Here is a 25,673-nt window from a genome sequence, read left to right on the forward strand (position 1 = left end):
CTGTAATTGGCCTTTGTATTAGCTCGTCCTTGACCGCTACATAACAGTTTTGTATTAGGTTTAATGCCATATACTGCTATGTCACCCTTCTTATAGTGGTAGCTCAGTGGTTAAGGTACTTGACTGATAATTGGAAGGTTGCTGGTTCAAGTTTCCACTGTTGGGCCCCTGAGCAAGGCCCTTAGTCCTAAATTGCTCAAGTTGTATTCAGTCATAATTGTAAGTTGCTTTGGATAAAAGTGTCAGGTAAATGTAAATGTTTAAGACATGTAGCCAAATTAGTTAATGCTTTAAAAAAATGCACCTTTGCGGTGAGAATCAAGGTTATTACTCAGACTCAGAAGTACAGAGATGAAGTGGCTCAAATGAGGAAGCTGTAATGCGTGTGTGTATATATAAGAGGGTTCAGGAATGTAGTGATCTGCCTATACCTGCAGCAGCTCTGTAGTGGATTTCCACCATAGAGTGGGGGCGTGTATACAACCGCAGCAACAATTTTTAGTGCTACTTCAAACTAATAATGTGCCTGTGGAACACCAGACCTGAGCCATTATTCAGCAATCGATACTGTATGGTTTTACAGTATAATCTTATTCCCAGAAAAAACAACCTCATAGCACACGGATCAGGCACAATATGCTTTAACCTCGTAAGAGCCAAACTGTGTGGTTGTGTGCAGTTCAGTTTCACTTTGCTATTTATAATGAGTCAGAACAGAGTTTTGCAATGTCTTCACAGGAAGTAGTAATAGAAGAATGGTGGGTTTATTTTTATTTCAATACTCTCATACACTGGCCATCAGAAGGTGAAACTGACCTCCAAGCCCAAACCATAACCAGGTCAGAGTCCGTCAAGGGTTTCCAGTAAGAGTTGACAGGGAAGGAAGGACCAGCCCCATGGTCCATCACACTCGGGGCCCCTTTCCTGCAGCACTGCTGTCCCAGAGTTCAAAGGAAGGGGCAGGTCGAGATGTGAGCAGTGGACACACTGGGGGTCAGTGCTGTTTGCCAGAGATCCGCCACACACTCACCTGCAGCCAGGTGGGACCAGCCTGCCTTATAAGGTAAAAGCACGAGACAAGCACAGCCAGCAAGAAAGAGGTGTGGCTCATTGTCTAAAGTGTTAGGTTTCTTTACACAGCAAGCAAGCAGCCCACACATACACCAATGTGCTCTCTCTCTCTCTCTCTCTCTCTCTCTCTCTCTCTTGCTCTCCCTCTCCCTCTCTCTCCCTGTCTCCTCTCTCTCTCTCCCTCTCTCTGGAATCAGAGATAGTTAGATAAAATGCCACAGGCAGGCTTGTCACTGCTTGACTACATGCCTGATTAAAACAGAAAAGCTATATGTCAGAGGAGGATCAGATTTCATCAGACCAGAACTTCAGTCTGAGTTTTTGTGTTAATGCACTGCATCCAAAAAGTGGTCCAGCAGGTCTGGTCTAATTCTCCTCCAAATCTCCCCTTACTGGAGCTCAACACCCCTTACCAACATGACACTGAAGACTGTTTATTTCTGGTAGCAGAGGGCAACCTTGTGAAAAGATGTAAAGCTCTTTAGACCTATGGAAAGCATCACTGGTTGGTTCAGGAGTGTTGAGAAATAAAATGGAGCATTAATTTATTGAGAGTGAAAACCCAAACTGAGAAGCCTACTAATATGGAGCCTGGTTATTGTTTTTTTTCCTGATAGAAAGCTTGACACACTCATAAATCAGACTGAATGGTCTGATTGATGGGTGTCATTAGACAGGAAGTGACGGTTACTTCCTATTTTTGGGTTGGAAATTAAACTATAAAAACCCAGCTTGTTTGGCTGTTGGGGTGAGGACCACAGTAGCTGAAGTAGAGAAAAGGTAACTTCATAGCTCAGAGCCTTTATTTCAATAGCTAGCTTGGTAAACTAGCCAACTCGTTCAGTTTGCCACTTAAGTAGAGACTATCAGCCCCGTCTCAAATGACGCTTATTCCCTACTTAGAGCACCACTGTATCGCTGTAACAGGGATGATCTGGTTGAAAGGACACAAATGCAGAGAGATATTTACTGAACATGAAGGAAACAAGCTAAACAAACCAGAATGTTAACTATGGAGCCCTGCTGGTGACATCCATTCTTAATAACATTAAGGCACAACTTAAGTTGTGGCAGTGAGATCCTAATGCGTAGAAATGAGTTATTAAGGCATATGGGAATGAGATGATAATAAGGCTAGGCAGTGAAGCATGGAAGCAAGACCATCAAGACATTTGAACTAGATAACTATTTCTAGATCGAGGTTTAATTGGATTTCTTTTTTTTGGGGGGGGGGGGGGGTGATAAAAATGTGTTGATTTGTTTTTAAAAGGTTCTTATTATGTACTACTGATTGGTTTTACTAAGAAATATGGTAATTTTATTTCAAAATAGGTTGCTGTGACAGGAGGGAGGGTGTGAGCGAATAATCATAATAAAAAGGAAACAATAATTATAATAAAAGTAATAATAATAAAAAGGAAATTGAAGCATTTTTTTTTAAATTAGTGATAATATAATTGGATTACACTAGACTGCAGCTGTCCCCAAATATCCATTTGCAGTGCTGAAGTAAGGCTGGCTCACTAGTGAGTCCCTGTTTGGAGCGGTCTTGACATTTATCCTCGCGTTACTCTTCTATTTAATGGATGATGAAATCTGTCACTTCTGTCAAATCTGCATACTGTCTGTGACTGGGGCCATGCGCTTTCAGAATTAAGTATCTCTTGCTGAAAAATATGATATAATTCACTAATAACTAGTTCACACTACACTGTTTTTGTCCTGCTTTTCCACTCGCCGACAGGTTTTGGTAGTCACAGAGAAAGCTCCAGATCAGAGGCACATCGGCATTTGATCGGAGCTTGAAAATCGCCTCTCTATCGCTATGTGTGAATTGTTGAAAAACACGATCCGAGAGGCTCGCCGATCGCTAGCAGAACCACGAAAAATATCTAGCATGCTAAATACCTGGACCTATTGGCAAGTCCAAATCCTGTAGTGTGAAAAGTGCTGCTACCAGGTTATGACTGCTAGCGAGCGCGATGTTCAGCTACAACCACCAAGAATGCAAGATATGGAGTGGTGAAACATCTTGTAGTTCATTAATAAGTCATGTAGTGCGCAAACAACAGTGTGTTCAAGATTCCCGATTACAAGACAGTAAGTTGTGTAGTGTGGACAGTACAGTGAACTGATGACTTTGAAAGTTGTGTAGTGTGTCAGTGTCTTAAGTTGTCCCATTGACTGTTTGCAAGCCTTAATGATCTCATTCCCACGTTTCTACGATTTAGGATCTCGTTCCCACAGCTTAATAAATCATGGCCACGCGGTAATTTTTTTTAAAGAAGGGACGCAACTAACAGTTAAAGACATCAAGCAAACATAAGACACGATGTACAGAGAACAATTAAGTTACAAGAGTAGAGACGACATTAGAGATTAAAGCCACGGAAAAAACTAGAGAACAAGCGTCAAAATAATCGCCATCCAGGCTTACTGGACACAGGGTTTAAATAGACAAACTAGACACAGTGTACTGACAACTACTTAAAAGATGTCAAACATTTCATTTAACTGTCATTCAATGTTAAATCAGGAGTTATCTAAACTACTCCTGAATATAAATGACTTTAGAGATTAGAGAGTATGCTGCACTATTTGTGTGGTGGGTCTGTATTTTCATGTCCTGTGCATCACACAGGGCGGAGGAACGTCGTTTGAGACTGTTCTGCTCCTCAGAAAAAGCACACTGTCCTGTTAACTATTTGTAAAATAGAATTGAAAATATTCATTCAGGAAATTAAACTTTGGGAGTGATTGTGTGAATAAAACTGTGCTTATTGTTGTTTAGAAATTAACATCCACAGAAACTGAAAGTAGGCTTATTTATCTTAGACAAATGTGAAAGTTGAAGTTTTACTTCTAGCGGTGTGTAGACGTTTAGTGCTACAGCAATGGGTCTGGCAGGTGGAGCAGGGTGTTTAACTTCGGAGTTGTGTTTGTAGTGGGCTGACCCTGAGGGTAAATGATGACAGCAGAGCTAGACCGGCCTACATCAAAATATGAGATATGATATGATATATATATATATATATATATATATATATATATATATATATATATATATATATATATATATATATATATATATATTTTTTTTTTTTTTTTTTTAAAGAAAAGAAAAAATTCATACACTTACACGCGTGCTTGTGAAAAGCTTGTGAAACGTGCAACAGCGAGGACTCGTTCAGGCCGTGAGCGGCTCACTGAGGGAGAAGAGTGCCGCTAGCAGCCCAGTCTGGGTTGACGTGACGCGGCGGAGCCGGCTGGCGTGGCAAGGTGTTGATTTTAGCAGAAAGCGATGCATCATAAGTATTCTTATTGATATATGTTTATTAAGCGTAATAGGCACAAAATGTTTAAAAATGCAAAAACATATCGAGATTAAGTGCCAGTCGCTAACTGCTAATAAAACAAGTTTATAAGGTAAGCAGCAACCCTCACGCGCTTTTGTGACTGGTTCGGGGGGGGGTGTGACACATTTAAGAAAAACGGGCTCTGTTTGAAATAGCCTACTGTACACTGAGTAGATACTGGATACTGGTGTCCGCAGTAGTGCAGTACCCAGTATGCGACCATTATACGAGGCGTGGAGGTTCCGCCCCTATTGCTTGACGGTACTGGTCGCCTACTAGAATATTTGGTGGAAGTACTGCGTCATTCGGGTATTTCGTGTACCGGAAAAAAAATGTTTTGGTCACATACAGCGTAGGTCGTACTGCTTTGGGCCCCATCAGTACACCTGCAGTATGTAGGCTATTTCAAACACAACCACAGGCTCTTGTTTTGTGCCTATGCAAGCGCACCTGAGCTCTGATGACTGATGACCAAATGCTAATTTAACGTTTATTAAAAAAGCAAACAACCAATTTTGCACCAAACAATACAGCATTTCTGGCGGGTGTTACTGGATGGTTCTTATTCATTTTACAATTCGTTCGTATATTTCTAGTGACCGCCACGTCCGATTAAGGCCACAGTATATAACTATGTGAGATGCAACGGGAGGGGGGGGGGGGCAGTGAGCAATGCTACCACTAGAGGTCAGCCTAGAGTCACTGTCATGGCTGTAGTCCACCAAGAGTGATGGGCTTCCCCAAAGCTCCTGATCCCCAAAATACACTTTTAAGATTTTTTTTCATGTCCACCAGTTTCAAAATGGAAAGTAGCTACATTAGAATGTGAAAAATCACACTCAAGCACCATATTTCTTCTCTTTGTTTAATAAACATTTTATGTAGAAAACACAGAACAATGCCAGTAAGTGTTAATAAACTGATTATCTGCCTTGTACCACAGGCACATAACAGGTGCATTGGTTAAGACTGACACATATTTAACAAAAAGTGATGAACTGAAGAAATACATGGTCAGCCTCCTTATTTCTCAAAGTTCATTCAGACACAGTCTTACATAGCTGTAGTGTCAGGTCACGTACTTGCTTTAAAGATAAACTGAACTTTACATAAAATATGTATAAATTACAACAGTTGTTTTTTGATTTAAGGAGCAACACCTACATATTCACATTTTCATTGTATTCATAAAAAAGCAACTCTGTCTGAAAAAATGCTATTTACAGAATTTTACACAGATGTCAAGGCTGTGACAGAGGTGGAGATATCCATTAAATAAAGAAAAAAGAAAAGGGACTGGACCATCACTGACTGAGCAGCGGGCAGTAATCTGACCCTGACTGAGCAGCGGGCAGTAATCTGACCCTGACTGAGCAGTGGGCAGTAATCTGACCCTGACTGAGCAGCGGGCAGTAATCTGACCCTGAATGAGCAGCGGGCAGTAATCTGACCCTGAATGAGCAGCGGGCAGTAATCTGACCCTGACTGAGCAGCGGGCAGTAATCTGACCCTGACTGAGCAGCGGGCAGTAATCTGACCCTGACTGAGCAGCGGGCAGTAATCTGACCCTGACTGAGCAGTGGGCAGTAATCTGACCCTGACTGAGCAGTGGGCAGTAATCTGACCCTGACTGAGCAGTGGGCAGTAATCTGACCCTGAGTGGCTGGGTGAAGTTGGGTATGAAGAAAAAAAACAAATGCAAAAGGAACTCCGACAGGTACAGTAAGCAAAGACACACTGCAAAGGTGAGAACTGATATCTGGGAGCAGCTAAGAAAAGAAAAGTGATGATACAAGCACCAGATGAGAGCTGCCCAAGGTCCCTTTTCACAGGCCACAGCACTCAACCGCACCACCATGTGGCCAGAACACTAAGCTCTGTTAACCTGGTTTTTTGTTTTTTTTTTTTTTTGGGGGGGGGGGGGGGGGGGGCAGATGTTGATGGCTGGGGAAGCTGTTTGAGCCAAACTGGGCCTTAAGCTTAATAATATACTGAAATGGAGAAAAATAAGTAAATTATTAACTAGTTAGTAATCTAAAAAATAAGTAATGAATATAAGATTTACATCTCATGCTACATCCTTTACATATTTTTCTATTAAAACATTTATTGTAAAATCTTCAAATATTTTAAGTTTTACTTCTCTTTAGGCATTAGCTTCTCATGGCTTCATTTGTTAAACTATTGTTCATAGAAACGTGTTTTACAACTACAAAAATAGTCTATCTTACTCTATGGTAAATGATCTTACTTTCACCTAGGACTATATGTAATTTGCATCCTGCCTAAGCATCTGCCTACTGAAAACAAGCTATTTAAGCATTTTGACACTTTTGCTGTCCTGAGTGAGTGAGAGATCAGATTGGATTTCACTTAAGATTCACTTCTGAATCTTGAATGGTACTTGCTACCATTATAGTCTACTTCAATTAGTTTCAATGACAATAGTTATTTTCACATCAATTTTGATCAAAAAAATGTTTTTTTCAGTTATAAAATGTGTCTTCTTCAGTAGTTTTAGTTTTGTCTCTTAGCTTTTTGGTTTTTGTCCCCCGTTAGACAGGAAATATGTTCTCAGCCTGGCTCATGAAGATAGCCTCTCCTTGAGCTGAGCGTATATACTCGGTAGATAAAACGGGTTTAAATTTGTAATCACAGGGTAAAGAAGCAGCAACACAAGGGAGTACATGTGACATGAACAGACTGGTACAAAACCTTCAGCTGGTGTAAATTTAAAAAGGGGGGAGGGGGAGTGAACAACATTTCTGTCACTGCTGTGTAGTCAAGTAGTGAGTGAGATGTCTGTGATTGGACAGCAGTGACTAAGAGCTGTCATAGTCCATGTGGCCCAGTAGGGGACAGCAGTGAGCAACCATTTCTACACCTGTGTGGAATAAGCCCTAATGAGGCGAGGGTGGGTGGAGCATTGAGAGGGCAGGTCTAGACTGCGCTGGAGATGGAGCGACGCGAGTGGATGAGCACATCGGGAGGAGTGGGGAACAGGGACGGCCCATCGTCAGGTGACGCCGGCGTACAGTGCACCTGGAACCTGGAGATGCACAGGGGGAGGAGTGGAGGAGTGAGAGAGAGCAGAAAGTAAGAATCTATGAATCATTGATGAGGAGACATGGAAGATGGCGTCCAAACAAGTGCTGTGGAGTCTCCATATAATGAGCCCCACCCAACCTCACATGCTTTGGTCCTATACATTCGCCTGTGCCTCCCCACAAATTACTGACCCCCCACCTCTCAAACAACCCCCCACCCACCACTAGTGTCTTCAAGCCCCACTGCTTCCACCCCCATCACCCCTACTGGCTTCTATCCTCACCCCCACTACTACCCTCTGTGCCCACCCCTTACCTGAGAGCCACTTAACTTTTCGAGTGGACTTTCCACGCTCGGCGTGGACACCACGGGCACGCTGAGGGGCGGTTCAGGCCGAGGAGGTCGCACGGCGGGTGGGGGAAGAGCCTCAGTTTGCTGGAAGTTGTTAATCACACACGACACCTGCAAGGAGAGGCCGAATACAGGGCCGAGTTCTGGACACCACAGGAAGGCCTGAACAAGGCCTAACTCTTATGAAAAACATGCCCCTTATTCACCAAGAAAGGATCCTAATTATTGAAATTTGATTGCTTCTCTGCAGGGTTGGCTCAAAAAACCTGGAGACACTGGAGTCCTAGTTAACAAGGTCTGCTCTAGGGCAGCTTCTACACAGAGCATGTAGTTCACCTCAGTCCCTTGGAACGGGAGGGGCCACTGGTAAGACAGCCTCTGGTGAGACACGCTAGGTTTAAGCTTCTTCCCAGGGTCTCTTGGCTCTCTCTCACTCTCATGGCCACAGAGAGAGAAACAGCTCTAGCAGCCAACTAGAGCTCCATTAAAGGCAGAGAAGGGCTGTAACACTGATTAAAACATGAAGGGGGAAATCCAGCACTCTGTAACACCTGAATTAAAAGACTGATCTTGATAGAATTGTTCAGAGAATGTACAGCAGACTCTGTTCAAGTGATGTATGTAATGATGTAGTCAGACACAAGCTTTTCACCAGTGAATGCCCATTAACAATGTATAATCCGTGTCTATGGAAACACACTACATAATAATACAGGCTATGAGTACTTATGTAACACTGATAATGTCAGGTAAAAATCCAACTCAATGAGTTTTCCTCACCAGAAAGGCAGCAATAGCACCCCCAGTAGCATATCCAGCCAGCACATCAGACCAGTGGTTCCGATACTCCGCCACGCGAACCACCCCCACCAGCACAGCCAATGAGAGCAGAGTGAGGCACAAAGTGGGCTTGGTCAAACGGGTGCCTTTAGTTCTCCATGCCATGGTAATATACATCTACAGGAAGTGCATACAAACACACATGAAAACACACAGCACAGACGCGGTCACAGCACACGTGCACCCACACACACACACACACACACAATAGTAATAGTGTAATAGTGAGGGGGTTGTGATTTAATGGTGAGGGATTTGTTTTGTAATGATTTGTAGTGTAATAGTGAGGGGTTTGTGATGTAATGGTTTGTAGTGTAATAGTGAGGGGTTTGTGATGTAATGGTTTGTGATGTAATGGGGAGGGGTTTGTGATGTAATGGCTTGTAGTGTAATAGTGAGGGGATTGTGATGTAATGGTTTATAGTGTAATAGTGAGGGGTTTGTGATGTATTGATTTGTGATGTAATAGTGAGGGGTTTGTGATGTAATGGTTTGTAGTGTAATAGTGAGGAGTTTGTGATGTAATGGCTTGTGATGTAATTGGGAGGGGTTTGTGATGTAATGGTTTGTGATGTTATAGGGAGGGGTTTGTGATGTAATGGTGAGGATTAGTACTGCTCCTGCTGTGTTTGCCCACCACCGTGTAGATGGCGCAGTAGGTGCTGAGGGCAGCATCTTTTGAGGGGAAGGATTTGCGGGCAGAGGCGATGAGGTAGGGATTTCCTGTGCATGCCCGCTGCTCCGAAATGTACTGCAGCGCCGAATGGCACCCCAGCGCCGTGTAATTCGGACGACATGCTGTCAGGAAGTGGGGTGTCTGGTTTCCTGTCACCACTTGACCCGCGTTGGCGAAGATGGTTGTGGTGAAGAGACCAAAGGAGTAAACCCCTGCAGAACCAACAGAGAACCAACACATCTATGTGCCACATTAGTCTTGTGTAGTGCTGGGTGTGGTTTGCTTTCTTAGATGGTAATTATTAATAATTAATAATTATAGATGACTTTGGTTTTATCAGGTTCTGTTCAGGAGCACCATAAACAGCACCATGCCTTTGTCAGCAATGCTGCTCTTGGGTCCAGCAGTCACTGGGGCAGGAGTGCTGATCTCAGATCTGTTCTTGCCTCTCACTATTAGCAGCATGTCCCAGCCATATGACTGTTGCACAGAACTGTAATTTCTCTGCTGTAACACACATGGTTCACCTGGGTGCATCAGAGCTCTGCAGGACTAGGGCTTACATTGTCATATTCAAATCATAATTTTCAAGTTTCAAGTTTCAAGTTTGGTTTATTCGTCACATACATAGTCATACACAGTATAACTCGCAGTGAAATGGTGGACTTCCTCTTATGTTTCAGACTTCCTCTTATGTTTACATTTACATTTTATGTTTATGTCATGCCATTTCAGAGATATTTTCTTTCAGTAAGGCTACTTCCTAATGTTGTTAAAAATGGCATACAAATTAAATTAAATTGATGTTTGAAAATAATTTATGATGATGCATACAGTGGGCTGATCTTCAGTCCATACTGTGGCTGCTGTGTGATGCTCTATGATCCCCTTTGATGCTCTATAATGCTCCATGATGCCTTATTAATTCAGGCTTACAGAGTGGAGAAGCACTGCATAATCGGACAGTTCTGAGCTTGGCAGTGTTGAAGGGGAAGAGGCTCAGAGGGGGCGTGGTTTTCTCACCCAGAAAGCGAACGATACGCCGTAGCAGGGGGTTGAAGTAGCAGCAGTCCGCAGTAAGTATGGTCCGCTCCTGTAGGGCTTCAGGCTTCGAGAAGAAGGAGGCCAGCTCACCTATCAGGATCTGCAGGGGGCAGGATGGAGGGCCGGACTTAGAGCACGCAGCCAATAGAAATTCTGGACTTCAGTCGGGTTAGAACAGTTGAGCCAACGGAACCTTCAGCTGGGTTAGAATATGACAGTCAATGAAACACCTGAATCTCAACTGGCTTCTAGAACTGTCAGACAGTGAAAGATCCAAATGTGCAGGTGTGTGTGTCCCTTAGGTCATGTCCTCTACGGTAACGTTCAGGTGTGTGTCTCTTAGGTCATGTCCTCTACGGTAACGTGCAGGTGTTTGTGTCTCTTAGGTCATGTCCTCTACGGTAATGTGCAGGTGTGTGTGTCTCTTAGGTCATGTCCTCTACGGTAACGTGCAGGTGTGTGTGTCTCTTGTCTCTTAGGTCATGTCTTCTACGGTAACGTGCAGGTGTGTGTGTCTCTTAGGTCATGTCCTCTACGGTAACGTGCAGGTGTGTGTGTCTCTTAGGTCATGTCCTCTACGGTAACGTGCAGGTGTGTGTGTCTCTTAGGTCATGTCCTCTACGGTAACGTTCAGGTGTGTGTCTCTTAGGTCATGTCCACCACAGCAATGTCCTCAGCAGAGTCAGAGAGCCGTGCAGGCAGAACCGCATAAGCCTGCTAGCTGTAGGTCTGTGTATTCACAAAGATACCAACCTAGAGCAGCACTATGACTGATGCACTGAAAAATAAACGTAGAGTTGCAGTCCAAAATATGAGTCGCACACACGCACACACACACGCACACACACACACAGGTTGTATAGCAATAAATGCAGATCAACACTGCACGATTAAATAACTAGTTCAACACATACAGAATACAAACAGTGAATAGAAATGAGCTTCAATATCTGACACTGATATGGAATCATATTAATTATTAACTATTATGCTTAGTATAAAATATATACAATTACAGGACCAGAAACTATTTGAGTAATGTCATCCGTTGCAGAACACACAATGTGATCTTCATGCCCTTCCTCAATATTTCATCACTTCCTCATTGCCCCAATCACATCATTTTGTCTGCTGTTCCTCTGGACAGCTGTAAATGGATATCAGCTACGTTCCACACGACCTTTCAAACACACCAGAGGTGCTCTGTGATTAGACCTCAGTCAGCATAGAGCTGGAGGACTCTTCTGATGACAGAGAGAGAGAGAGAGAGAGGAGAGAGAGAGAGGGGGGAGAAGAGGGTGAGAAGGAGGAGAGAGAGATGAATAATTCAACAGAAAACTTTGACATATTTATTCATCCTAACGCTGTCTGCCTAACACCTTATGCTTTTAACACACTTCATAACTCACTGCCACTCTCAAGACACACACTGGTACACATACACCCTCACAACGCTGGGTGCATCCAGGTGGAATTTGTATATGCATGAAAACAAAAACCCCTGAATAATTTGGCTCTTGCTATTTTGTCGTTCTGCATTCTTGGCAACATCCTTATGACCTTCATTGGTTACTCTAACAAAATATACATCGTCTTTGCAGTGACTAAATATGTTTATTTTAGCCAAAGCATGTCTGCAAATGAATGTAAGGTAAAAAGGCTTAGATGTCCTCAGTCTAATTCAGGCGAATTTACCCTACACAGATTTAATCAGTGTTTCAAGCCAGAAACAGGAGCCTGCCTGGGAAAGATCAAAAGAAACATACGTGCAGAGAGACCAGGAGTGGAGGTGAGATGGTAGTAATCTGCTTTGGTTTTTGTGTGTATTTTGCCTTGTACAGCGACTTGGGTATGTGAAAGGTGATTATAATAATAATAATAAAAATAATAATAATAATAATAATTATTATTATTATTATTAAGGGAGGTATTGGTGGAAAAGGCAGGGTTATAGTGGTCTGACCCTGGAGGTGCAGTTTGAGAGGACATCCACCAGCCATAACTGATGTATGTCAGAGTTCAAGTGTTCTGGTGCTTAAAGACTGAAACAGTTGTACAGATTTTCAGTACACTGGTGGATAAGGAGGGAATGGAGTGAACAGGATTTTTACTCCCGCCCAAAGAGATCACATGGTACGAGGGGTATGAGTGTGACTTTGCTCTTTCCCAGCAGCCAAGAATGGCATCTGATTAAAAGGTCAGAGCAGAAAGTGGAGCACAAAGAGTTGCTAAAGCCCTAATGCTCAAACAAACACACACCCCCCCCACACACACACACACCCACACACACTCTTTCAGTCATGCAAACACACACAAATGTACACACATGCACACTCATATACACGTACAAGGACACCCAACTTATGTTTCTCAGATAGAAATATAAGCACACAAAACAGTCATACATATATTCAAGAGACATTTCATACACTACAGGAATCCACACAGACACACACTTTATGAGTGTTTCACTGAGGAGAGCTAACATTGTGCCTGCCACAACGTTACCATGGTATCCACACAGTGGCTAAGCCACACGGGGTCAATTCTACTCGACTCCACCACTCACGCTGCAGCACCTATTTTTCCTCTTTTCCCATCAGCACTAACAGGATGAGCCACTCTCTGATCACACCCCTCTAGAGTTCTGCTCTACTGCTAAGTGCGGGATAACGGGCCCCTGCTGTGGGTTTCCACTGCTGATCTCGCTCCCTCTCTCTTTCATTTCCTGTTTGGATTTTGAGCTATGAGTTCTGCAGAGGGAAATTAGGTTAGCATTCCCATCCTTCACTACCCTGCTGAAAGCAAAGAGCATTTTGTGTCTTCTGTTTCATTGTTCCCGTGCTCTCTCCTTCTCCCTCACATTCTGTTTTTAGTGAATAAATGACTTCAGGCTTAGTAAACGCAAGCTTTTGATTGAGAGACGGAGAGAGAGAGAGAGAGAGAGAGAGAGAGAGAGAGAGAGAGAGAGAGAATGTAATGAAGAGGAAGAGGAAGGAAGAAATAAATAAGGGAAAGAGTAAATAGATCCTCTGGGTATTTAGAAAGCATGTGACAGCTGTAGAGGATATGTGTGGCACTCAATGAGCATCGCTATGAGCTTATTAAGTAGATAGCTCTCTCTCTCTCTCTCTCTCTAATCTCTCTCTCTCTCTAATCTCTCTCTCTCTCTATATATATATATATATATATATATATATATATATATATATATATATATATCCCTTTCTCTCTCTCTCTCTCCCCTCTCTCTCTCTCTCTCTCTCTCTCTCCACCTGCTCTGTCACTGATACTCTCAGAGGCATGATGGATGTGACTCTAACCTGGACAAACAAATAATCCTACTGACTCTTGTGCACACACACACACACACACACACACACACGCACACACACGCACTCCAGCTAACCACCACACACACTTCAGCACTTGGCACAGATACACTAATGAAGGCATACACATGACCACACACACCCTCGGAAAACTCAACATGAGAATACACACACTCTCACATGCACACACATGTGCACACACAGAACCTCACAGATACACACACACAAGGCAAACCCAACATGAGAATGAATAAATGAACACACACACATGCACAAACACACATTTATTGCACTGACAATCCCAACATGCCTACTGTTATTCCCATGTGTTCTATAAAAACCAATAAGGAATTTCCTGTGTGTGTTTGTGTGTACTTCTTTGAAAATGATAGCAGTAAAACAACATTACAAACATGCAGTACCAATATAAGCTAATATAATATGTATAATTGTTTTCTAATACATAACTTTTACTTTGTTCTAGCAAGCATTACCACAGTGACTGAGACTCCATCACTCCAACAGAACTTCAACAGTCATGAGTTACAGAATGACATCTGGATTGAAAGTGATGGAGAGGAGTGCAGTCTGAATGGCTTAAGGCACCACAAATGGGTGGAACCACCCCTGATTGACAGCACTCTAACCCACTCCACCTAACCCGAACCCGAGTCTTGCCTTATCTGATTCTTTCCTTCAAACCAAAGTTCCATTTGAAATAAGCTTCCTACCCCTAACACAGTGACTGACACTCCAACACTCCAACAGAACTCCAACAGTAATGGACATCTGAATGACATCTGGCTCAAATGACAGAATGACATCCCTAAGACCAACACCACGAACCAACTGTATGAACAGCAACTCATCAAAACATGACCAGTAACCACAGTGCTATTGTTGAGCTGTCAAGTGAGGTACAAATGTTCAGAGCATGGGGTGAGACAGTGGCAATACTAGCTTATGACACACACACACACGTCTGCAACTTGCTGCTGATTAAACCTGACGCACCTCTAGTCAAGTGTGGGGATATTTTTAGAACCATCCGTGCTTTCAGCAGTAACTAATCAGGAAAAGTAAACAGGCACAAAAGCATAGCTCAGAAAATACAAACGCACGTGCGCGCACATACACACACACACACACACACACACACACACACACACACACACACACACCACACACGCGTGCACACACACAAGCATGTACATACACGTGTGGAGCACGTGAATGGAAGCGTCTCACCATGACAGTGGGGATGGCGGTGACCAGCGAGTAGACCACCACTGGAGGGGCTTTGCTTGAATCCTCCGGTCCTGGGTACGGCTTGGAGAAAGCTTTATCGAAACAGAAGAAGCCCTGAATGTGCACAGGGAACGTCTCCGTGTACTCAAAGTAGTATGCCAGGAGCACGGTACCGGCCATGATCACCAGCTGAAAATAGAACATGTTTCCGTCTTTCAAAATAAAAAAATCTAGAACCTGCACAGGACTCTGGCGTATGGAACCCAGGCTGTAAATGAATTACACTACACCTCAGATGAACAGAGGGAGTAGAGAGAGACAGACAGAGACAGACAGAGAGAGCAAGAGAGGGAGAAGGGGGGGGGGGGTCAGTCCCCCTGAGAGTAGTGATAGAGGAATCCACAATGTGAATGAACAAGAGAAACGGTGTGAAAAGGAACAGACACAGAAATAGATACCAGCCCTTTAGCTGAGACTGGAGAGAGGGAGGGAGGGAGGGAGGGAGCGAGGTAGGAGGATGCAAGCAGAAAGAAAAAACCAAAACAGAAAAGGGAGAACTGGAGCAGAAGTGAACGAGGCAGCATGGTGATAGAGGAGAGAAAGAGCAACGGGAGACTGGTGAGGGCATGGAAAGGGGGAATGAAGGGGAAAGCAAAAGACAGAGAGAGAGAGAAATGAAGAGAGAGGCTGTGTGCAACCCTTTAAATGGAAACACTGCATGCACAGATCGGTTTCCCACTGCTGGAAATCAGATGAAGGACAGTGTAGTTTATCAGGGAGCACTACAGCAAGGAGCAGTATAGCAGTAATAAACATAAACAGCATGTGGACAACAATAATAATCGTCATCACCATCCACATACACACGTGCATATCAAAAGATTCCAGATAACAGCTGCCCTTTGGGCAAAACCAGGGCATGAGTGAAAGAGAAAGATAAAGGTTAATACGACATACACAGGTCACACAACTCCATTGCAGTCGGTCAGCTGGCTTCAGAGAACAGTAGTGCTACCAGGAGCGGTGGGTTAAAGTTTACAACTGACTGCCCAGTGTATAGCAGACACACCTTAATCTTCAGAAGTGATTACCCAGTGAAAAAACACTGACCACCTCAATACCATAAGGTTGGAAATATGAATTTCATCTAAATTCCATCACATCCTAAATTTATACAGCTTTATGCAGCTATTTCTTACAAGTAGATGTTTTCTATTTATTTATGTTCTAATGTGTGTGTGTGTATGACGAAGGTGTCGGTGTAATATATTCTTAAGAACTCGCTGAATATATCCAGCGTCGGTGTCTTAAAGCCTGTGTGAAGTTTAACGTCTTTCCATGCTGCATCACGCCCTTCTATGGACATGAGTCCGTGGAAAATTTGATGAAGACACTTTAAGATGGCCGTGCAGAGCTGCAGTCAGGTCGTTACTGCTGGAGTAGGCCAACATACAATCTCGCCTTTCTTTGTTTCAAACGTAAACACAAATCCAATACATTACAACGACCGAGCACTAATTTTGCTCAAAGTACTTTTGTCTTCAGTTGTGTGTTTGTAGTACGTCTACTGACTGCCTGCTGCTGCTAACAAATCGATCATAGAGATCTCCAACTTTTAATACATGAAGTCAACAAGCCACTCTACCATAAACCGGACATGTTTCAAGGGGAGAATGAAAACAAGGTGGCCAAGATCTATTAACTGACGTCCACCCTTTTGTTGCCTGGTGATATCCAACTAAACACAGGGCCTCACTCAGTTGCTGGTGGTGAAACGGCATTGCTGGAATTTTTATTCGGGATCATTTATATGACATTTAGCTGATCATGATATGAAAGCAAGTAATTACAATTTTTTTTTCTTCAATAAATTCCATTAAAGAGTTGTCCCAGTTTCCCCTCCAAAACTACAGTATATACTCTCATAAATGATGCCAAACAAATTTTTAGAATAACTGAACTATTTGAATCAGCAGATTCAAATGAGATTCAGAAGCAAAGGATTCTCATGGTTTAGTTAAAAAACAGAACAGAAGCATATCTCCCAATTAAGCAAGGACTTCAAAGTCAGCTGTTGTAACACCATTTTCAAGGTTGTTGATTTATGACTTTGAAAAACTACAGACCCATTAGTATTTTACCCGTAGTTTCCTGTAGATTCCAAGATGGCCGAGATGTGGGCAGGGAAGCAGCTTCCTGTTCAAGGTCATCCCTCACCAGCGTTCAGTTTGGCTTTCACACCAACCACTCAACAGAAACAGCACACTGATATTTTCTTGAAAATGTAAAACAGTCTTTTGACACTTTAAATCAAGACTTTTCAGTTAGAGTCACCCATTACTGGAATATTCTACCTATGGAGTTAAGAGAGAGTAGTAATGATCAAATTTAAGACATGACTAAAAGTAAACCAAACCTTTTTTCCATATTGTATTGTATTGTATACCCATGTTGTATTGTAGTGTTTGTTGAGGTGTTGAACTGATGACATTGGGCACTAATTTGTAGTAACCTGCTGTTGAAAATGATCTTATTACCTAACTCTGGCACATGTACATTGATGTTGAAACTGAGATATTGATTAACGTGCACTGTCCCTGGTAAATAAATTAATTAAAAATGGAACTTCTTCAATATCTCAGTTGAGCTGGAATACCTCCATGTCATCAGAATATTTCAGTGGGGTTGGAATACTTCCACAGGATTGGAATATTTCAATGGAGCTGGAATACTTCCACAGGGTCAGAGTATCAGTGCGAGTGGATTACGTCCATGGGGTCATAATATCACAATGGGGTTGGAATACCGCCAAGGGATTGGAGTATCTCAGTGGGATTAGAATACCTCTACAGTCTTATAATATCTGAGTGCAGTTGGATTACTCCATGGGGTCAGAATTTCACAAAGGGGTTGGAATACCTCCAAGGGTTTGGCATATCTCAGTGGGGTTGGATTACTTCCATGAGGTCAGAATATCTCACTGAGGTATCTCTGGGGTATCTCACAAACAATGCTCCCAAACTGGAGGTTTATTATCAGAAAGACAATAAAGAGGGTCCCATGAAGTTCACCCAGAAAGCAATGAACCAGGAACCAGGAGTTATAGGGATACAAAATACACACAAGACGTGCAAAACCTATCACAAACCACACACATGCACAGCACACATAGAAAAGCATGAAAACACAAGCCCTAAAATGTGGATAAAAACACTAAAAACACTATTTGAAGATCACCAACTCAAAATCCATGTTCGGCTTCATTTACAAGGCAGTATGTGGATGGTTCAAAAGGATCAGCTCCAGATGGTAAGGCAGGAGTGGATTGTCCAGACTAATGTGGTCTAGCTTTAAATCTAAAGCTGCATAAAGCCCTGCTGTATATGCAACACACACACACACACACACACACACACACAAACACACATACTACTGCAGCTCCACTCAACCAATGCTTAGTTTAACGGCAGAAAAACATCTGAGCTTTCAAAAATGTTAATATTATTTAATATTTAATAAAAACAACTTGAAAAATGAAATCTTTTTGCCAGTACAAGCTAAACATATATGTGGGCTATGCTTATGTTGGTGAGAGCTGTTTCTAAAGCAGGCTGGTGTGATTTGAGGGTGTATTTCATTGGCTTGTCTTAGAGCAGATTTGCCTCTGTTCATTACAGAGCAACTAGTGTTGACACTGAGCTGTCAAATTGACTTTTTATGCAAATAAAATCTATAATAACAGCACTGGTCCTCAGCTCAACTCTTGTACAAGCACAACCAAATAGGATAGTAACGCCAGCCAAAGACTAAACAATACACAATAACAACCAGCACTGAAGACCTCCACCCACCCCACCAACGCTACCCACCCCCCACTAGACCTGCTCACATCTCTAAGACACATTTGTGGACTGTAACATTAAAGCTAATCTGACCTGATGCATGGAAATCCATGAACCTGGTTCATGACATTAAAATACAATACTTGAGAATAAAATCCATTTGATCTGGCATATATACAGTTCAGTGGGTCATCAGTATTCTTTAATACTTCACACTAAGTCAGTATGATGAACAGGTCTAAAGTGACCATTTCACCTCTCTGGACAACACAACTACTAAATATTACAGCTCTTACCGTGGCCTCTCACCTCTGCTCTTTTCTTAATATTGAATAAACTAATCCCAGTCTGATCAACAAAAAAATTCTTACAAACTATCTTAGAATCCAAACATTATCTTCACCTATCTTCACCGATCTACTGGCTCAGACCAACAGCATAAACATTGTGGAGGGTAACACACACACACACGCACACACGCACAGAATGCCGTTGTGCATGTTGCTCTGCTTGCGTGTGACCTGCTCTTCCATTCAGCACAGCTTCTGCACACACACACACACACACACACACAGCCTGGAGCATCACGCTCACCTGCCAGATGAGAACAGAGCTGAGTTACGTCACGCACACACTTTCAGAGCAGTAGGTGAGAGAGGAGTGTGTCAGCTCAACCCCCTCACACTCTCAGACTGGTTAAGGATGATTAATCAATAGCTGATCACCAGTTCTGATCTGTGATGCTGTGTGTGTTTATTTGTAACATTGCAGGTCAAAAAATGTCTATATAGGAAAGCTAGAAAAAACAGGGTCAGCAAAGTCATGTGCTTTGTACCATCTACATATTTGATTTATTCAAACTGAAAGAGTAAAAACATTTGCGGTTAAGACTGGATTTGGGCATAGAAAAAAAACATTTTACATTTTCATTCGCAGGAAATCACACCCTAACAAAGCATCCTTTTCTGACATGAACATTTCTCTGAATGGTAGTTTAGTCAAAATTTATTGGAGCTGCATTTTCATTTATTGGAGCTCTGCGTTTTCTGTCTCAGAGCTAAACCATTAACCTGTTATTACCACACTCTCAAGTGGTAGAGAGAGAGAGAGAGAGAGAGAGAGAGAGAGAGAGAGAGAGAGAGAGAGAGAGAGAGAGAGAGAGAGAGAGAAAACAGACACAAGCATATTCATGCCTTATCTGCACTGCCCATAATTATCTGAGCTCAGACAGCGAGGACATGAGTCTGGACACTGAATAGATAATAACCCCCAACACCAGACACCTACGGCTGACTGCTTTTTTGTGGTGCTGTGATTTATGAAATATTACTTACTTTAAATCCACCTGACATGTCTTATCTACTACTCTCGTAGTGCTGAACCTGTATCATCTGTCTATGTTATACAGCATGCCCTCTTATTTGGCTTTTACGCACTAAAACGTCCCATTCTCAGCAGGGTTCTGAGGAGTGGCTACTTACTTCGGATGGACTGCTGCTGCCCTCTACTGTTTGACCTGGGCACTGCCGGTAAAGCACTATTTAAATCGACGAGATTGTTGCTATAATAATTAATGTTTGTTTACACACATACATACATAGTTACATAAATATTTATATTGTTAAGGACGCTTAATCTTCACAAGCCACTGTAACTCTATGGGGCTCTAGTTCTGGGTGGTGGAACTGTACATAGCGCTGATGTGGAAGAAGAGCAATGAGATGCCATTTCTGCTTGAGAAAACAGTCCCTTATTGAAACAGTTCCTTATTGAAACACACACACTAAACAAGGATAAAAGGAAATAATGAAAATGAGGGTAGTGTAAATAAATGACACACACACCACAGAGATGGTAAAGAATTTGTACATTAATAAAGTAAAAAAAGACACAGCTAAACTAACCCAAGCACATACACACAGATGCAACTACATACATTACATTTACATGAAATAATGTCTCGAGAGAGGCACATGGCATTGTGGGAGTGTTTGCTGTTTGCTCCTCTCCTGACTCTCAGGGTGGTGCTACTATGCAGGGTTGGAGCTCTGTGGATTTGTAGCTCTATGAGTTTGTAGCTCTGTGAGTTTGTAGCTCTGTGGATTTGTAGCTCTATGACTTTGTAGCTCTGTGAGTTTGTAGCTCTGGATTTGTAGCTCTATGAGTTTTAGCTCTGTGGATTTGTAGCTCTATGAGTTTGTAGCTCTGTGAGTTTGTAGCTCTGTGGATTTGTAGCTCTATGACTTTGTAGCTCTGTGAGTTTGTAGCTCTGGATTTGTAGCTCTATGAGTTTTAGCTCTGTGGATTTGTAGCTCTATGAGTTTGTAGCTCTGAGTTTATAGCTCTATGAGTTTTAGCTCTGGATTTGTAGCTCTATGAGTTTGTAGCTCTGTGGAGTTGCATCTCTAGTACCCATTAAGCAGACGAAGGTGGTTCTTTAGTAGGACATCGGGCTATTCTTAGACTGACCATCTCAAGTGGATACTACAGGGCCCACAAAAGAGAGAGAGAGAGAGAGAGAGCGAGAGAGAGAGAGAGAGAGAGAGAGAGAGAGAGTGCATGTGTATGTGTGTGTATGTATGGCTGTGTGTTTGTGTAAAGGACAGTGGAACAGTGTGAAAAGTGGATCACCTCCACCTGGTATAAATTTGCTGCAGTCCCTGGAGAGATCAGAGCAGCGAATTTCTGCGTGAGCACTGATGTCAGGCCTGTACCAGTTTATCTATACACATCCTACAACATTTCACCCATAAACATTCTACACCTCACCAAAACAGCCTACAACACCTCACCCATACACACTCTGCACCTCACTAAAACAGCCTAAAACACCTCACCCATAAACATTCTACACCTCACTAAAACAGCCCAAAACACCTCACCCATACCGGGGGACGACATTTCCTATTGACTGGTGGCTGTGGCCAGATGATTTTACATTTTAGCCACTAAAAATGCAAACTTGTGTTGGAGATTTTCCCCTCAATTTTAACAAATCACCACAGACCAGCTAAATTTCTACACATTCTCAAATATGCACAATTAAACAGAAAACAAGTATTTTTACGATGCACCGGAGTGAGATCCATAGGGCATGGACATGGGACAGATGACATAAACTCAGATTCTGTCTGAATTCACCTAAACTGTAACATTTTCTGTTACTGACTTCTAGAAGTCCAAGCAGTTCCTTGTACCCTATAGCTACTTTACTAACATACAGGTTTACGGTCAGGGGATGTGTCAACGGTAAAAATGAATCAGAAAAAAAAATGGTTCAAGGTCAAGTGGAAGAAAGCCTTTGTGTGTCTGGAGTATGATCTCAGTATGATCTCAGCATGATTTAAAGAAGAATGTGATCTTGTGCATGTTTTCAGTTTCTTACGACAGGCAAACACCTCGAGCTCATTTTTTACAGAGTAACTAGTTCAGCAAACACGAGCTTTTGACACAACCTTCAATGAACCCACTAAAAACCCAGAGAGGCGGATCAGAGAGAGGCAGAGATGCGGATCAGGGCTCAGCAGATCTGAATGATAAAAATCTTCAGTCTGGTTTATTATACTAATACAATCTGGTTTGCTATACTAATACAATCTGGTTTACTATACTAATACAATTGTGAGGGAATAACTCCCTTTGTGTCCCTTTGTGGGGAGTTGATGGTAATTAACAAATGAAGCGTGTGAGGTGAGATGAGAGCGATGAGCTCTGAAAGTTCTCCAGTGCTATAAATAACCAAGGAAATGAATAAGAAATCAAACATAGAGCAAAAAAACAAAACAAAAAAACAAAAATCAAAATGAACAAACTGAACTGAAAATCAGGTTTGAAGAAATGGTATAAATTATGATGAAGAAACCTTCTCTCTAAAAACAAATAGTTAAAATAATAGTTTGGCAAAATACCCACAACAAAACAAAACAATAACTTTGCAAGATTTCCAGCCAAGACATGGTGTTCAGCGTTTGTACTCTCAGCTGTGCGTCTGTTGCAGATCACAGTAATGGAAGGCTAATAGCATCCTTAAGGGGCGTAAACTTATTTTAATGAAACAATTTTGTAAAAAAAAAAAAAAAAAAAATCAGAGATGCGACACATATGGATTTGAGGAGGAAAGTAATTGCTCTGATCCAGGAAAGCTGCTCCACAACTCCAAACAGCGCTCAGCTAATGACGGTTGGTGCATATTTATAGATTACAGCGAGTCATAAAACACACTGGCAAGTCTGTGGGACATTTCTCACTACCTGGGTTTGAAGCGAGGGATTTGAGGAGCTGGTTGTATAGTTACTGGTTGGACAAGGTGTCAGCAGCACCAATGTCATTGGTTCAAATTCCAGAGAGCCTTCACACTTGTATACTCAAGAATATGTACGTTGCTCTCAGTAAGAGTGTCGGCTAAATGCTGTAGATGCAATACAAACGTCCCCTACGTGTTAGCTACAAGTCAGATGCTAAATGGGGCTTGGCTGATCGACAGTATCTGGGGTGACCGAGAAATGCGTAAACCCTTCTTTTAATACATTACATAAAATGCCTTCAATTGCTGGAAAATAAGGTAATGGTTGGACTAAGGAAAAAAAACCATAAAAAGTTGGAAGCGAGATCCGAGCTTGTGACTGGGCTCTAGAGCAGAGACACGTGTCCCTAGTGAGGGCAGGCATGCAGACTTCTGGATTTGAGTTTGATTAACAGTAGGCCACCTGGCCGTCGAGGCTGAGCTGGATCAGGAGAGGGACATGGACAGAGACTCTGGACATTCTCACACGCTCTCCCTTCCCTCTGCCTCTCTTTCTGAGTGGGATCTGTGGAAGTTGAGTGGTGGAATGAACAGGAGGGAAGAGGAGCGCTGCCTTCGTCAACAGAATGGATAATGAGACGCCGGAGAGGAACAAAGGATTTGTCCGCCGCGGGGACTCTGCATTAAGAATGCTTTCACGGCTGAAGAGAAGGAAGAGGGGGAGGAAGATTAGCAGAGAGAGTGGGAACGCTCTGAACCCAGTTACTATAAACCGTCTGTTGCAGTCCCTTCACTGCACTGGCTGCGGCTTCATTTTTTCACTTATGGATTGGGAACACCAAGGACTCAGAATAGTGGTGTTTTTTTTTAAATCTGAAATGAACACTGCACAGCTCTTTGTCCTGTTGGGATTAATGTTTAAAACTAGAGAGTGGTTGTTTTCACAAAATTCTAAATCAGTGGTGAAAATGCTTAGCTTGCCAGAGTGTACCAACACATCCCAGCAATGCAAATGAACATTTTCGTTTCGGATTTTCCAAGTTGCCGCAAAGTGGGGTCTTAACGAGCGGCTGGTGTTGTGGGTCAGAGTTTCTCTCCCTCGAGCACCCTATCCTCGAAGCTCTGGCAGTCAGAGGATCAGTAGCCTAGCGCAGTGCTTAATTTGTAAACATAATTAAGAGCACTTCAGAGGCTGGGTGCAGTATGGAGTCACAGAGGAACTACAGATGGAGTGACACAAGAGAGAAAGGGAGCAGGAGAGAGAGATAGAGAGAGAGGGAGAGTCAAGGAGGAGGTAGAGGCCCAAGGGCATTGCGTCATCTCTGGGAAACAGAAACGCACCACGACCAATGTCAGGATGGCAGGTGTCACGTCAGGATGGCGGGTGTCACAGTGTTTTGATAGCAGAGTTCAGGAGACATTGATATGGAGAGTGCAGAGTTGGGGGGGGGGGGGGGGGGGGGGGGGGGCAGAGCATCACAGCGGGTTGTGAATTAAACACCACTGGGCTGCTTGGTAAGCACAACATATTCTACCAGCCCCGTCCTGCTTGAGGCAAAGGCCGACACAGAAGACAGGTGAGCCAGGACAGCAGCAGACAGGGAAAGAGGGAATGACACATCAGGAAAGTGATCAGTGCTTAGCTGAGCTGGTCAGTGTGGGTCAGCACTAGCCAGTTACAGATGTCTTGGAGGACACATACACTTGTCACACCCTCCAAGGTCGGGAGTTGTATGACAGCAAGGTCAGATAGTTTGTGGATGAACTGGTCTAATGACTAAACTGGGAAAAAAATGATAAATGTGGAGCACACTGCAAAAGTGATGGTGTTTGTATTCATGGACATTAACCATGTGGCTGGGATGGGCCCAAACTCACCTCCACAAAGAGGAAACAGGGCACGATGTACGTGCTCTTCTTCAGCCCTCCTCTTTCTTCAATTACTTGTCTGTCCATTCCTCTCCTCGTTCAGATCCACACTGCAGAAACCCATCCAAACCAGGTAAGATTACTCTCAGCCTGTCCTGGGGTACCATCAGAAACCCGAAGCCGCACTGACACCCTGCAGGACTGGAGGAGCACAGCTACTGTGCCCTGTATCACATAAACAAATGAAGGGATGAGATGGATTAAGCTGGTTCTACACTACAATCTCGGAGAGCTCCGGGAAAAAAAACAAACACCTGCTCATCTCTGTATAGTCTGCACTCCTACAGGAAACATTTACTTTAATAGCATTTGAGAGATGCACTTATCCAGACTAATTTGGGCATCTGCATAACGTTTATCTGTGTGTGTGTGTGTGTGTGTGTGTGTGTGTGTGTGTGTGTGTGTGTGCGTGTGCGTGCGTGCGTGTGCATGCTCCCTGCTAATCAAACCCTTGAGCCTGGTGTTACACTAGCTGCTCTACCAGATGGACGACAGATCCAGGTCTGCAGTGCTGTGTGTAGTTAGTCATGTGGGATTATTGTGCCTAGCCCAGTTACTATAACCTCTGGTAACCCCTCCATGATGTGACTAACTTCATCATTACATCAACAGTCTCACCATGATGTCACTGACAACAATGAGGTTAAATGCACATTTTTTCACTGTTGAAAAGAAATCAGGTCTTATTATTAC

General features: G+C 42.9%; 1 protein-coding gene across 4 annotated transcripts in view; it reads right to left on the reverse strand.

The window, feature by feature from the left end:
• Positions 1-6,340: 6,340 nt before the first annotated feature.
• Positions 6,341-25,673, reverse strand: part of plppr2b (phospholipid phosphatase related 2b) — a 20,442-nt gene continuing 1,109 nt past the window's right edge. Inside the window, exons 2-8 of one of the 4 annotated variants that reach the window (XM_035530556.2) lie at positions 24,930-25,030; positions 14,967-15,155; positions 10,366-10,486; positions 9,304-9,554; positions 8,607-8,783; positions 7,807-7,937; positions 6,341-7,476 (exon numbers count right to left, since the gene is read on the reverse strand). In XM_035530556.2, the coding sequence (XP_035386449.1) occupies positions 7,368-7,476; positions 7,807-7,937; positions 8,607-8,783; positions 9,304-9,554; positions 10,366-10,486; positions 14,967-15,155; positions 24,930-25,007 (1,056 nt within the window). In that variant the 5' untranslated portion in view covers positions 25,008-25,030 and the 3' untranslated portion in view covers positions 6,341-7,367. Of the gene's footprint in view, positions 7,477-7,790; positions 7,938-8,606; positions 8,784-9,303; positions 9,555-10,365; positions 10,487-14,966; positions 16,820-24,929; positions 25,031-25,673 lie in introns of those variants that run through there. The other 3 variants (XM_035530558.2, XM_081710701.1, XM_035530561.2) reach the window with 3 other exon arrangements.

This window comes from Electrophorus electricus, chromosome 3, assembly GCF_041902795.1.
Source record: "Electrophorus electricus isolate QZ-2024a chromosome 3, ASM4190279v1, whole genome shotgun sequence".
NCBI lineage: Eukaryota > Metazoa > Chordata > Actinopteri > Gymnotiformes > Gymnotidae > Electrophorus > Electrophorus electricus.